The following is a 16,415-nucleotide window of genomic DNA, read 5'->3' as shown; positions in this document are numbered from 1 at the left end:
TTGTGCTAAAGGGCCTTTCGCACAAAATCACGTACCTGTATGTGATTGTTTTCTTCTGGGTCTGGGGCGCGCCCACGTGCCGCCGGCCCCCCGCTCCCGCAGTATATGTACGGGGGCGGTCCTTAAGCGGTTAGTCTTACTTACTTACTTGTAATGTGATCTCCCTGGCTTACAAAAAACATGACAAACTTTGGAAAATGTTAATGCAGAATAATACAAATCCTTCTGAATCAACAGACTGGAAAATAGAACATAAAATGTGGCACGGGCATAGTCTGGGCACCCTATCTAAGGCTTATGATCATTTTTTCATTGGTACTTATCCCAGTCAATGCAATAATGTTTGCTACAAAGCAATTGAGCAGGCAAGTGCTTTCTTTTTTTTAGTTTTTTACCTGCCTACCGTGCCACTGGGAAACAAAAGGAACCTTGAATACATCACCCTGCAACCGAGCGAGAAGCGCAATAATATGCGAGCCGGCACGCCACAGTGCACGCCACAGTGCACAACATAATGTTTTATTTTCAAGCTGGCCGCATTATTGTTATTTCATCAGTCTCATTTTCCTCTCTGCGGAAAATGTACTGTAGATGTAAAATGAAGCTGACTTTAATCAGTGCGAGAATGAAATCACAAGCCCCGACTCCGTGCCACCTGTAATCTGGAAATAAGTGATATGTGTATTGGAACGCACACGCCATTGTATTTTCATCTTTCAGTCCGGCAACGAGCTCGCCCTTCCTATGCTTGGTGTAGAAGGGGTTTAGAAGAAAAGTAAAAAAAGACACCTGCTCAGTTTAGGTGGCTATGGGCAGGGCCTTGTTTCAAAAATTTCCTTGCACGCTTTCCAGAAATGTCTGCCATTGTAAAGTCGTTGGAGATTTTGGCGAGTTGGCTGTTTTGACAGAACCCCCCGGGCCAATAAGCTGTGGGTGGGGGATTCCACCGCCCGCTGCTGCACGTAGATAAAAGGGCGGGGTTTCTTGTGACATCATTGTCCTAATATGGCAATTTGGTCATACTAAGTCAATGATGTCATGAGCATCCCCACCCCTTTGTGTATGTGTAGCTACAAGGCGGAGTATCCTCTGCCCATAGCACATTGGCCTGGCGCTGACCGCTGACTTCCAGGTCTGGCTGAACGTGGGTGGAGAGCATCTATTTTTTCAGTTTACAAAACAAAAAGGGTGCAATCAGCGCAAAAATTTTATAAAATAAACCTCCCCCTTCACAAATGCAAGCTGAACACTGACAGGACAATCAAAATCCAAAAGATGCAAAAATGTATAGGAAATAGTGCAGCGCAATATAAATACAATTAAACTAAAGTGAAAAACACAGTTGTTATACCAATAACAAATTAATCATGAATGGTGCATAAATAATGCAAAAAAAGTCCAAAAAGTGAAAAATTCCAAAGGAATAGGGTGACAACCACTCCAAATCTTCACTTTAAATAAGTGATCGCTCCACCGTTAAGAATGGCTACTCTCACCTTACGGTATGGACCCCTGTTTTACCAGGCAGTCATACCAGCAGAAATCGATAGACAGATTGGTGCAATATGTGGATAGCAAACTTCTTAGGCCCCATACACACGATAGAATCCATCCGCAGATAAATCCCAGCAAATGGGTTTCTGCGGATAGATCCTATGGTGTGTACACGCCAGCGGATCTGTTTCCGCGGAGAAATCTCCTCTGGGATGGATTCCAGCAGATCGGATATTTGCTGACATGCACAACAAATCCATCTGCTGGAATCCATTCTAACGGATGGATCCGCTCGTCTGTACAGACTCACCGGATCCATCCGTCCAAAGGGATTCCCCGCACGCGTCGTAATGATTTGACGCATGCGTGGAATTCCTTATATGACAGCGTCGCGCCCGTCGCCGCATCATAATCGCGGCGACGGCGCGACACGTCATCGCCAGAGGATTTCCGCGCGGATTTCAATGCGATGGTGTGTACACTCCATCGCATCGAATTCTGCGGAAATCTTTGAGAGGATTTATCCGTGGAAATGGTCCGCTGGACCGTATCCGCGGATAAATCCTCTCGTGTGTATGGGGCCTTAGGCTCGGCAGCATTGAGATCGAGGATAAGAAAAAAAACAGATCTAAGTGCTCTCTGCTTTAAAAACGGCTTAGGTTTATTAAAAAGACATTAACAGGCTACTCACATTAGCCCGAAAGGCAAAACGGCAGAAAGGAATTTCACACAACATGTGTCTTCTCAGAGATGGCAGCAAGCGACTTTAGGCTCCTTCCCCCGTACGCGTTACGTTGTAGCAACTTCCTCAGCGAGGCGGGGCATTATTTATGCACCATTCATGATTAATTTGTTATTGGTATAACAACTGTGTTTTGCACTTTAGTTTAATTGTATTTATATTGCGCTGCACTATTTCCTATACATTTTTTCAGTTTAACCTCTTTTTTTTTCTATTGTGATTAAAATACGGATTTATGAGATTTGCAAATCTTTTTATTCTGTTTTTATGTAGATTTTACACAACACTACAACTTTACAGCTAAAAGCACCAAGTACCGTATATACTCGATGAGCCGAGTTTTTCAGCACATTTTTTATTGCTGAAAATGCCCCCCTCGGCTTATACTCGAGTCACCTTTTTGCGCCTGATCTCCCAGACTTTGGGGACCCGGTACCAGCCGGCCTAACTTGGCACACATGTAGCCCCACTCTTCCTCCACAAGTGTGCAAAGTTAGTTGTCCGGGGGACCTACGGCCCGGGAGCACCGATTTTTTTAAAAGCCGGGCACCCCTTCCATAGACTCCCATGTTAAACAGTCATTTCTCTTGTGAATTTGGGGACTCGGTACCGGCCAGCCATAGATCCCCTGGACCCGGAACTTGGCACACATATATCTCCATTTCTCCTCTATAAGTGTGCAACGTTTGTTGTCTAGGGCATTGGTCATCAACCCTGCCCTACAGGGCCCACTAACAGGCCAGGTTTTATGTATTACCATGGGGAGATGCAGTCTAGAATACTGCAATCACTGAGCAGCAAATGATATCACCTGTGATGTATTTCAGTTATCTTGCAAACCTGGCCTGTTAGTGGGCCCTGTAGGGCAGGGTTGATGACCACTAGTCTAGGGGACCTACGACTGAGGAGCACCGATTTTTCAAAGCCGGGCACCCCCTTCCATTGACTCCCATGTTAAACGTCAGTCTAGTCATGGACACAGTGAGGCATGGGCACAGTGAGGCATGGGCACAGTGAGGCATGGGCACAGTGAGGCATGGACACAGTGAGGCATGGGTACAGTGAGGCATGGGTACAGTGAGGCATGGGCACAGTGAGGCATGGACACAGTGAGTCATGGGCACAGTGACGCATGGGCACAGTGAGTCATGGGCACAGTGAGGCATGGGCACAGTGAGGCATGGACACAGTGAGGCATGGACACAGTGAGGCATGCACATGGACACAGTGAGGCATTCACATGGACACTCTAGGCTTATACTCGAGTCAATACGTTTTCCCATTTTTTTTTGTGGTAAAATTAGGTGCCTCGGCTTATACTCGAGTATATACGGTACTTTTTGCTGCGAGACCCTGGGGCTGTGTAAAGATGGTCATGTAGAATGGCAAGATTCCTCTTGTAAATGCTGCTAAGTATACATATTAGACTGGTACTGAAGCAATGCATGTGGGACATATGGGGAGTTTGTTAAAGCGGTTGTAAAAGGGCGATTTAAAATGTCTGTCTTCTGGGTTCACGAGCTTCGGCTATGTGATTGGCCGAAGCCACGATGATGTCACTCCTGCTCATGCGCGTGGGAGCTGCCTTTACCAACACTGTAAGCCAGACCTTTAGAGCGCATGTGCCAATGATGTCATCAGGTGCATGCACTCTGAATATCTCATAAATGGTGCAAGTTTACGAGATATTCATAATACCTTATTATAGGCTTATCTGTAGGTACAAGTTGTGGTACAGAGTTTACTACCACTTTAATGGTTTTGGATCATTTTTTATTTCCCATCTCTTTAAAAAGTTTGCAGATCTATAAATGTATCAATCTCTTTGACAATCATGTAAATCCATACAATGTTTCAATGTACAGTATGATCACTGGGACGAGGAGACAACGGAAATGCTTCCTCTGGCCTGCAGCAGACTGAGAATAGGTAAAATCCTCATTTTCAACCACTTCATACCCCGGCCATAGTAATATGACGTTCGCAAGAGGGATCTCCCATCCTGAGCGGGAGTCATATGACGTCCTGGGCTTCCCGGCCGTCTAGGGGGTGCATGCGCAACGCCGGCAGCACGCGCACCCGCTCGCCGTAGTGCTCGGGAGCTGGTGCGTGTGCCTGGCGGCCGCGATGTCCGCCGGGCACCCGCGATTGCCGGCATTGCGCATGCACGCATGTGTGTAAACAGATCCACGTCCTGTCAGGTTAGAGGAGACCGATGGTGTGTTCCTCAGATTAGTAACACTGATCGGTCTCCTCCCCTTGTGAGTCCCCTAGGGAGAACCACTCCCTAATTAACCCATTGATCGCTCCCTAGTGTTACCCCCCTTTCCTGCCAGTGCCATTTACACAGTAATCAATGCATTTTTACAGCACTGCTCACTGTATAAATGTGAATGGTCCCAAAATGTGTCAAAAATGTCCGATATGTCACAGTCATGATAAAAATCACAGATCGCCGCCATTACTAGTAAAAAAATGATAAAAATGCCATAAATCTCCCCCCTATTTTTTAGATGCTATAACTTTTGCGCAAACCAATCAATGTATGCTTATTGCGATTTTTTTACCAAAAGTATGATCGGCCTAAACTGAGGAAAATTATTATTATTATTTTTTTAATTGGGATATTTATTATAGCAAAAAAGTTAAAAATATTGTGTTTTTTTTTTAAACTTGTCACTGCAGAGGTGATCAAATACCACCAAAAGAAAGCTCTATTTGTGGGGGAAAAAAAATCATAAAAATTTAATTTGGGTACAGTGTTGCATGACCGTGCAATTGTCATTCAAAGTGCGACAGCGCTGAAAACTAAAAATTGGCCTGGGCAGGAAGCGGGTGAAAATGCCAGGTATTGAAGTGGTTAAAGAGTAAAGCCTCGTACACACGATCAGTCCATCCGATGAGAACGGTCTGAAGGACCGTTGTCCTAGGTTAACCGATGAAGCTGACTGATGGTCCGTCGCGCCTACACACCATCGGTTAAAAAAACGATCGTGTCAGAACGCGGTGACGTAAAACACAACGACGTGCTGAAAAAAAAGAAGTTCAATGCTTCCAAGCATGCGCCGACTTGATTCTGAGCATTCCTGGATTTTTAACCGATGGTCGTGCCTACTAACGATCGGTTTTGACCTATCAGTTAGGAATCCATCGGTTAAATTTAAAGCGAGTTGGCTTTTTTTTAACCGATGGTTAAATAACCTATGGGGCCCACACACGATCGGTTTTGACCGATGAAAACAGTCCATCAGACCGTTGTCCTCTGGTTAACCTATCGTGTGTACAAGGCCTAACTCCACTTTCATAGGAAAAAAAATATCAATAAAAAAATATATATACAATTTTAATTATATTGTAATAGAACGTTATTAAAAATGGCCCTTCCTTTTTAATCTGCAGCACTGTAATATGGATACCTGGAGGCGTTCTGTACACAGAATTGCCATTTCCTGCATGTGTGATTTGACTTACTGATTTTCCCAGAAGTCTGCACTAAGATATAAGTTACATTTTGGCATCCCCTGCAACTAAAATGTCATTTTTGGTGAGATATTACCAAAGAGAAATCAAGTCTAAAAAGATACAGGGGTAGATTCAGATAGATTAGCGGATCTTTAGATCCGCGTAATCTATCTGATTTACGATCCGCCGGCGCAAGTTTTAGAGGCTAGTGCTGTATTCAGAAAGCACTTACCTCAAAACTTGCGGCGGCGTATCGTAAATCGTATCGTAAATCCCCCGGCGGAATTCAAATTCTGCGGCTAGGGGGAGTGTACTATTTAAATCAGGCGCGTCCCCGTGCCGATTTAACTGCGCATGGGCCGCCGGCTAAATTTCCCAGCGTGCATTGCTCCAAATGACGTCGCTAGGACGTCGTTGGTTTCGGCGTGAGCGTAACTTGCATCCGGCCGTATTCTGAATCGACTTACGCAAACAACTTAAAAATTCAAAACTCGGCGCTGGAACGACGGCCATACTTAACATAAGATACGCCTCACATAGCAGGGGTAACTATACGCCGGAAAAAGCCGAACGCAAGCGATGTAAAAAAAAAGCGACGGGCGGGCGTTCGTTTCTGAATCGGCGTAAATGCTCATTAGCATATTCGACGCGTAAAAGACACGGAAGCGCCACCTAGCGGCCGGCCTGGAATTGCAGCCTAAGATCCGACGGTGTAAGTCACTTACACCTGTCGGATCTTAGGCATATCTATGCGTAACTGATTCTATGAATCAGTGGCATAGATACGACCGGCCGGCCTTAGAGATACGACGGCGTATCAGGAGATACGCCGTCGTATCTCCTATCTGAATCCGGCCCACAGACTCTGCCACTTTTCTCATTAGATCCCTGCAGGTGCAGCAGCTGATTGATAATTATAAAATCACTCCCATGCACATTCACACAGACAAACCGCTATTTCTCCAGGATAACGATAGGTTGGAATCTGCAACAAGTTTTGTTAAAATCCCAGCAATGTACATCGATCACTAGGTAGGTAGCATAAAAAACAAAGTGATGGACTGGTAAAGCTACAGAAAGGTCCGCTTTAACCTTTATGCAATAGTCTCGCCTCTCCATTTAGTCTCCGTCTGCTTTTCGTGATTCATCTTATGAAAAGAAGACTTTTTTTCTCCTTTTCAGTATGTTAAAGAGCTGAATTTTCAAATGTGGCAGATAAATGGATAGACTGCAGAATGCGTGGAGGTTGTTTGCAGAATGGAAGGCTTTTGTGTTCTGGTTTTAGCATAATACAGACATAACGGAAGATTTGTCTCTAAGCAGCAGTGGCTTTATTACCGGCCTCCTGTCACTTGTTATGTAGCTTGCTGTGAGCTCGGAGCTTTAGCCTGAATTCACACCAGGATGGTTAGGTGTGAAATAATTACATAACTCCCGTTCTTCATTAACTTAATGTATTCCAATCGCTGTTTAACAACGGCTCCGTCAGTTTGAAACTGGGAGCCTAGGAGGTATGAAGGCCGGGAGACGATGCCGATTTTCGGTCAAAGTGATGAAACACAGGAGATGCATGGAGGACGGTCACCGGCCAGCTTAAAGTGGAAGTAAACCCTTCAATTTGATAGTTACAAAAACAGTTAACATTCCCGGGATGCCGGAAATGCTAGCTGTCACATTTGTTTGTGCTCTCAACCAAACTGCCAAACCATCCAATGGCTGGTTTCATAATAGGTCACATGTACAGCATCATGGCAGTTGCAGATTAAACAAGATGGCCGCTTCCTTGACTGAAAACGATAGGAGGGTTTACTTCCACTTTAATCCAGCACTTCTCTGTGTGCGCCCTCTGTGCAGTTGTTAGCTATATGCTAATAGTGACTATACACGCGTCAGTAAATGATTGATTTCCTTTCCGATCATTCTCCTCTGATAGTGTTAATTGATCTATAGTCGACAACATGTTCGCTACGTGACATAATTGGGAAGTGGATAGACATGTGCAATTCGTTTCGGATCTGGATGTAAATTCAGACACATTTTTGGGTTACACCCGAAACTCAGAATGAAATAGTAACTTGTTTATTAATTTTTTAACCAATTCCACATTTTCGAAACGATTCGAATTCAGATCTGTCCAAAAATTATTGACCGATTTGAATTCTAAGTGAAGAATAGCTGGTTGTAAAGGGGCCTGGTGGGAAGCCGGCCACCGCTAAAGGACCGGGTATATTTTTCAAACTTGTTGTTTACAAGTTAAAATCATATATTTTTTTTTTTTGCTAGAAAATTACTTAGAACCCCCCAAACATTATACATTCAATTTTTTTAAAACCCTAGAGAATAAAATGGTTGTCCTGCGAATACTTTATGTCACACCGTATTTGCGCAGCGGTTTTACAAGCCCACTTGCCACTGAGTGTGTCACTTGCCAAGTCACCTGTCACCAGATGCAGATTGTCACTTGCCACATCACCTGCCACACATTGTGGATTGTCACTTGCCACGTCACCTGCCACACATTGTGGATTGTCACTTGCCTGCTACAATTGTCCCTTGATATGTCACTTTCCTGCTAAGGTGGGGATTGTCTCTTGCTGTGTCTCAGAGTCAGACAGTAGAGAGATGATGATGATGATGATTTTGGCTCACTGATTGGCCAGTTAGCCGCTGACCTACCGAGCCGCCCAGCTGTCCGCCCACTCTCACCTGCCGTCTGCCCTTTCACACCCAACCAGCAGCCTGGCCAGCCCACTTTCTCGCCTGCCTGCTCTCTCACCCGCCCAGCCGCCCACCCATGGAGCCGCCCACTCTCTCAACCGCCCACTCACACACCAGCAACTAATTTCTCTGCAATTGCCCCCCCCCCCCCTGGATCCGCCCCTGGTGCAAGGGCCTGCCTGATTGCATATAAATTGGAACGCTTAAGGTTTGACCTCATATTATATGGTTTTGGTAACTCTAAAGACAAAAATCTGCAGAAAATCTAATAGTGTGTGTGGGGCTTAAGACTGTGACTATAACGTGCAGCCATAGAAGTGTCAGAACAGCTGACCTACCTAATCCAGGTCAATGTCTAGGTGGTGAAGTAAGGTTCAGGGTGACAGCGGAAGAACCTGCAGTTTTAGAAAATTAGTCAGCAATGGCAGCTACCTGGCAGGTTTCCTTCCGACATTTGTCTATTCCAGGCACGTTTCTATATTATTTTGTTCATCCTTGCGTTGTGAATAAGAGCAGCATACTGATAACAAGTGGCTTTTGTCTGTATCAGTTCCTTGGCATCATCTAACGGTCACTCTTTGTTTTCTCATAGGCCAGGAAACATCACCACCAGAGTGGGGCTAGTCAAGCCTGAAATCAGCCACATGTAAGTCTGGACTTTTTTCTAAATCTTACTTACATTATTTGCATGTATCCCAAGGGGTGCAGGTGATGTGCCCAAGATTTACCCATGGGTGCTCGAAATCCCACGAGAATGTATTCCTGCAGTGGGCTAGATTGCATTCTATTGGGATTTCAAGCACCCATGGGTGAAAAAAATATATGTGAGATATATATGAAGGCTGCCATTGATGACTCACTTATAAAAATGCTTAGTTGCCTGGCTGTACTCGCATTAAATAAAAAGTCTGACTTGCATCTTATTAATGTGTTCCCCATCTTTCGATGTGCTTTTCAAGGCTAGCTGTGAGGTCAGACAGAGCACGACTCCTCCTTCCACAGCCATCCAACAACGCAGCTCCTGAGGAGAAGGCTGCTCAGAGTCAAACAGATGACACTTTTCTTTGTCTCCAAGTATTTGCACACTTGCCTGGAACATTTTAGTCCTCCTCTTCCTGTGTAACACTTGTCTCGGGCAAAGCAAAAGCAAAGCACCACTTCAAAGCACCCTCCATGTTGAGAACATTTGGCTTTGTATAGTTCGAGGGGAGGGGGGGGTCACTCGCTTGTCCGCCCCCCCCCCCCCCCCCCCCCTCACCAACTTTTCCTGACCTGTCGGCTGCAAGCTCGGATAAGGGTCTGGAATGGATTTTGGAGGACCCCACACTTTTTTTTAAAACATATTTCTATTGCTGGCAATGGTATTGTATTGCCGGAAATGTAAATGTCATTTTATTTCATTATAAATGTCAGTTTTGCTGCAGCAGGTTCTATATATGGTTCTGGCCCCCATGTCCCAAAGCACCTTGTCCCGGTGTTGTTGGGAACAACCCTGGGCTGTGATTATGGGGATCTGCGGTCTTATTGGAATCTGGAAGCCCCTTTTTACAAGGGGGCCCCACAGATCCTGCTTCCCCCATGTGAATGAGTATTGGGTACAATGTACCCCTACCCATTCACCAAAAAAAAAAAAAGAGAAGTGTAGTGTTACAAAAAACAAGAAATGGTTTTTGACAAGTCCTTTATTAAAAATGAAGTTGCAGCTCCAGGGTGTCTTCTTTCTCTGGATACGCCACCAATGTCTTCTTCCTCCGATCTTCTCCCTCCGAGGGAAGTTGCAAACATCTCAAGGTTGGATCAAAGTCAGATCCTGTTTATTGAAGTTGCATAGAAGTCGGACCTGAAGTCGCAGGGCAAAGTCGGATCGGAAGTCGTAAGACTTCTGCGTCAGAGCAGTGTGAACCCGGCCTAAAAAAACAATACATGTATTACCTTGTTATCTTTAGTAATAACACAATTATTGTCGAATTAACAGGTCCATAAAAATTGCTCTGGTCCATAGCTGGTGAACAGGTGTGAGATGTGACATGGTTCAATACTTTCTGGGTTGGAGGCCCACTGATGAGTGTAAAATCAGAGTGAAGTCAGAAAACCTTATCAACATAGTTGTTCCCCATCAGTGCCTTGAAACCAATGAAGTTATTAGGTTAACATGGCAGCCAGGAAACTAGTAATGGCAATGGCAACCTATACATTTCCTTTGTGCCAGGTTTCCATTTGGAGTAAACTGTTTACCTGATAGTAGCTAGTTGGGTGCAATAAATTACAGTAAAACTTTGGATTCCGAGCATAATTCGTTCCGAAAACAGGCTTGGGATCCAAAACACTTATATATCAAAGCAAATTTCCCCATAAGAAATAATGGAAACATAAATGATTCGTTCCACAACCATTTATCCATAAGTCCTTCAGTTTATAGTCCATATAAAAAAGATTATAGCAATGTGATAGGTTGGAATCCTCCACAAGGAAGCCTCCACAAAGGGGGTTAGAAGCAAAACCCAGCAGGAGCTCCAGAGTATAAAAGAGCAGTGAGCAACTTACATGGTTGATGATTAAAAAAGGGAAACATGATGGTTGATGATTAAAAGAGGCACTAAGTATGAAGGCATCCAGGGTAAAGCTGTCTGCAATCGTGACCAGGAAGACTACCCTGCAGTAGAGCGATCTGAAAGCACAGCACAGCCTGGAAGGGATGACGTCAGTGGCGGTGAGGAGGACGGTCTATGTGGACATCTTTACCCCAGATGCCTGTATACTCAGATGTGCCTCTTTTAATCATCAACCATGTGAGTTGCTAGATGTTGTACCTTCATTAAATGTAACCATATTTCTACACTTGTACACACAATCGGAATTTCCGATGGCCTAAAGTCCGATGGAATTTTTCGTTGGAATTCCGTTCAATCTATCTTGCAAACACACTGTTAGACCAAATTCCAATCTTTCAAAACGCGGTGACGTAAAACACATTAGGACGAGCCGAGAAAAATGAAGTGTAATGCTTCCGAGCATGCGTTGACTTGATTCTGAGCATGCGATAGGAATTTCCTATCGGGTTTCTTTGCATCGGAAAAAAAATAAAACATGTTCTATTTCTAAACACCGACGGAAAAAAGTCCGATGGGTCCCACACACGATCTGAATTTCCTATGAAAAAAGTCCATCTGACTTTTTTCATCGGAAATTCCGATCGTGTGTCCGAGGCATTAGAGGCGCCTCTCTTCTCTTTTATACTCAGTTGTGACATGATGCTACTTGTATATCGACACATCGCTTGTATATCAAGTCAAAATTTATTATAACATTTTGCTTGTCTTGCAAAACACTCTCAAACCAAGGTTTTACTGTAGTTGGCTTTAAACCTGATGCACCCAAAAACAAACACGCCAAATATATTGCGGTAGAATTGTACAGCTATTTAGCTGCAGTCACTTTAAAATTCAGAATACTAAGAATGTGTTTTCCATTAACAGCTCCAATGTAACATATTTATATGGATACCTGCAAGTCCTAGCAGGGGCCTACACACTTGTAAAGTCGTTTTATGGGCCTTACAATGGAATGGCAAGGCTGTGTTTTTGTTCTACCAAACAACAGAGTTCCGCAGGAAGAGAAATTCATGAATTCCCTGTTTTACACATGTTTATATACTTGCTAGTTTCTGTTTAGCACATATGTGTGGGTTTCGGGCAAAGAAAAATTATTACAACACAGATAGGTAGATTCAGAAAGAGTTAGGCCGGCTTATCAGTAGATAAGCCGACCTAACTCAGAATCTACGCCGACCTATATTTAAGCGTATGCTCAAACAGAGATACGCTTAAACATATCTAAGATAGGACGGCTTGCGCCGTCCTATCTTAGATTGCAATATTTCGGATGGCCGCTAGGTGTCGCTTCCATTGCGGTCGGCGTAGAATATGTAAACGAGTTGATACGCCGATTCACAAACGTACGCCCGGCCGCCACAGTAGTTTTACGCCGTTTCCGTAAGGCATTAGCAGGCCTAAAGTTATTCCATCTATTAGGTGGAATAACAATGTTAAAGTATGGCCGCCGTTCCCGCCGCGAGATTCAAATTTTTTACGTCGTTTGTGTAAGTCGTCCGCGAATCGGGATTTACGTCGTTTACGTCCACATCGAAATCAATAGGCCCGTGCGGCGTACTTAGCCGCAATGCACCCTGGGAAATGTAGGCGCCCGGGCGCATGCGCATTAAAAAAAAACGTGAGGTCAAGCCTCATTGCCATAAAACACGCCCCCTCCAAGACATTTGAATTCGGCGCCCTTACGCCCGCCCGCTTTAGGCTACGCCGCCGTATATTAGCAGGCAAGTACATTGAGAATCATGGGCCAGATCCACAGCCAGCCGGTGTAACTTAAATATTCGGATTTAAGTTACACCGCCGGAAAATTTCTACCTAAGTGCCCGATCCACAAAGCACTTACCTAGATATTTTCGGCTGTGTAACTTAAATCCGGCCGGCGCAAGGCGTTCCTAATTTAATGGGGCGAGTCCCATTTAAATTAGGCGCGCTCCCGCGCCGGCCGTACTGTGCATGCTCATGACGTCATTTTCCCGACGTGCTTTTCGCGGTTTTACGTTGCGCCGGGTTTTGAGAATCGTGACGGACGTAAAAAAAAAATACGAGTTGCGGCGGAAAAAAAAAAAATTTGAAAAAAAAAAGACGGCGACGCGGGATAAAAGGGTCTACTTTTACAAGGCCTAAACAGTTTAGGCCTTGTAAAAGCAACCCTAATATTGCGACGGCAAACTAATACTTACGGAGAAAAAACGAAGCTTAAAAGCTTTGTGGATCTCCGTAAGTGCTAATTTGCATACCCGAAGCGGCATTCCGAAGAGAAATGCCCCCAGCGGCGGCTGCGGTACTGCATCCTAAGATCCGACAGTGTAAGTCCCTTACACATGTCGGATCTTCTCCCTATCTATGTGAAACTGATTCTGTGGATCAGTTCCATAGATAGAAACAGGAATACGACGGCGTATCAGTAGATACGCCAGCGTATCCCTTTTGAGGATCTGGCCCCATGTACTTGCCTAGCTAACTTACGGCGGCGTAGCCTAAACAGGCTAAGCTACGCCGCCGCAAGTTTAAGCCTTTCTCTGTGAATCTACCTAATATTGTTCTAACATTTTATTTTGAAAGTGAACTTGTGACCACAGGGTCAATTGTAAAATAAAAGCCCAGCCCATAAAAGAAGATCATGTACAGTGTACCTACCTTTCTAGCGACCCGCGTCTTGGAACTCCCTGGCTGCTGCAGGTTTTCCACCCCTCCAGAATACCAGTTCCTGCTCCATGTGCTGCATTTCATCTTGTTGGCTCATCACCACTGAACATACGCATACCTCCCAACTGTCCCTGATTTGGAGCAATGTCCCTCATTCTCCTCATTTGTCCCTCATTTTGGTCTGATCTATAGAGATGTATATAAAATGTACTTTTTATCTATCAAAAAGTGTTTCCCAGTGCTAAACCTTTCATCTGATTTCTAAATTGCTGCATTTGTAAATTCCAAAAGCCAATATAAAGGAATAGTAGTGGTAAAAAAAGCACTTGTGGGTTTAACCAATCTTATTTTTTTGTACAATTCTCCTTTAAGGGGGCGTGGCAAGGGGTGTGTCCTATGCCTGCATACTTTTGCTGATAGGTGTCCCTCATTCCCATCTCAGAAAGTTGGGAGGTATGCATACGATCTGGTGGGAGGAACCCCTGTGTACGACTGGGGAGCAATAGGAGAGGTAACTGTCAGCGCAGATACAAAGTACATGTATAGGTAGGGGTATGGTGATTAGTCCATTAGAAATAATAGTAACAGGCAGTTCAATGGTTAAAAATGCAGGTGATTTGGCTGTTCAATGGCGGCTGCTGTCCTCAGAGAGCTGACTCTGTGGTAAACAAAAGAGGGGTAGAGAAAGGAAGCGCCACCTAAGTGCAGTATTAAAGAGGTTCTTTTAATGACACATTGTACAAAACACACTTACAAGAAGGTAAGGAAAGAAGGCTCATCTGTAACATCCTGTAGTCCTCGTCCCGGATCCATGGGCTGCTTAGAAGTGAAGAAAGCAGAATGTGTAGAGTCTTCAGGCCTGTCCTGTGGCCATCAGGATGAGGCCTGTTCCATCCTCACAGGTCACGTGACAGATCACGTGATTACTTCCAAGGAACACTTCCGGGAGGAGGGTCAGACAGGGAGAACAAAGGCTGATTGGGCTACGCGCTCGGAGCCACTGCTCCTTCTATTGGCCTGAAGACTCCACACATTCTGCTTTCTTCACTTTTGTCGGAACTCCGCTTTAATGATGCGTCACCGGCGCATGCGCTTAAAAGGAACGGCCACCTGTGCTGTTCCTTTCAGATTCCTGTGAAGTAAACAGAGGCTCCAGCACTCATGCACGGGAGTGATGTCATTGCGGCTCCGACCACTCACAAAGCTGAGTCCGCGAACGCAGAAGGAAGACCGGGTTCAGGGGTGACAGCACGGTGCTGGAGGGCTTTGTTCTAAGGTAATCCTTGTTCTACCAGCATGTCTTTGGAAGGTGGGAGAAAACATATGCAAGCACAGAGAGAACTCTCTACCAAGACGCCGTTCTCCCCTATGTAGACATGTTCTTATTTATGGCTGGGCTTTTACAAATGACCCTGTGGACTGTATTCTGTATGCATATCCATCTCAACATGATTAACTGAAAGTGACACTACACCATAACCTTATTCTCCAAAAATAATCCATACACATCCACTACCTAATGGTCCTGTAATCTATTTTTCATGAAATGGTTTCTTCCTGTGTTTCTCTGCCTCCTTGTAATACTTTCAGCTTTTTTTTATTTTTGTCAGAGATAATTGTAGCCTTATTAGTGCAACAAAAACAATTGAGTACTGTCCGTCATACTTTTTTTTATTTGTACTAACATACAATTTTTTAGAGAGGCCCGTAGTATACCGCAGGTATTCAGCGGAGGGCCGGTGTTCTGCCGAATAAGTTCTGCCCGGCAGATAAGGACCCCCCTGTACTGCGCAGTACGAACCTCAAACGAGCCTCTGAAAATAACAGAACGTGTTGAGCTGAGAGTCAACTCTACACGGCACATGCGCAATGACTATTACACATGCCCCACGCTCCCGATGCTAGTGCTACTCTGCAAGGGGCCGGGATGATTTTAGCAATAAAGTACACATCTTAGCGGGACGTGTTAAAACAAATGAAGGGCGGGTTTTGCAATGTCGATGGGCGAATTTTGTTAAGATGTGTACTTTATAGGTAAAATCACCCCTGCCCCTTTCAGAGTAGCACTAGCATCGGGAGTGTGCAGCATGTGTCATAGTCACTGCGCATGCGCCGTGTAGAGCTGACGCTCAGCTCTACATAGGAAAAGTGATTGTCACCGGCACAAAAATAAGTTCTAAATAATACTATATTGACCTGCTGCAGTGCTGTATAAACCTTCTATGAGGTTTAGGTGAAAAATTAGAAAGGTGTTGGTACTGCGCTGGTATATTAATGTGATATCAAAAAAAAAAAAATTTTATAAGAATTTTTTTTTTTTTTTTTAATTTTTTTTTTTTTTTTCTACTTGACCCCTATAGTGATATAGTGTTAGATCCAGTATAGTGATGTACGTGATGGGTCACTATAGAAACAGCTCTTGTGAACATATGTACTAGCGTGATGCTATGTGCATATGCTGTGCCATCAAAAATAAATATAAGAATAAATAAATAAATAAATATGGCTACCCCAAATGATGTGCTTGGGAAACAATAATCCAAAGTGCTATAAGTGAGTCTATAAACTATTATGAATATACATGCCCAAGTGTGCGAACATATAAATAATGAATAATATTATTAATATATACAAATAATAATAAAGTGTGTTGGTGCCAAAAATTTGTTTTTCACAATTCATGTGCATTCATGCTGCAACACGTCCCCAATTATGGGTGAGCGCCAGTTCACAAATTCCAGTCC

At 44.3% G+C, this 16,415-nt stretch overlaps 1 protein-coding gene across 2 annotated transcripts in view; it reads left to right on the top strand.

Moving 5' to 3' along the window:
• The window catches only part of ST8SIA6 (ST8 alpha-N-acetyl-neuraminide alpha-2,8-sialyltransferase 6), a 169,393-nt gene that overhangs the window by 99,987 nt on the left and 52,991 nt on the right, over nt 1–16,415 (top strand). For both annotated transcript variants that reach the window (XM_040352468.1, XM_040352467.1), the window contains one exon: nt 9,009–9,062. In XM_040352468.1, coding sequence (XP_040208402.1) covers nt 9,009–9,062 — 54 coding nt within the window. The remainder of the gene's footprint in view (nt 1–9,008; nt 9,063–16,415) is intronic.

Source organism: Rana temporaria, chromosome 5 (assembly GCF_905171775.1).
Source record: "Rana temporaria chromosome 5, aRanTem1.1, whole genome shotgun sequence".
NCBI classification, from domain to species: domain Eukaryota; kingdom Metazoa; phylum Chordata; class Amphibia; order Anura; family Ranidae; genus Rana; species Rana temporaria.
This window is presented reverse-complemented; position numbering and strand designations above follow the sequence as displayed.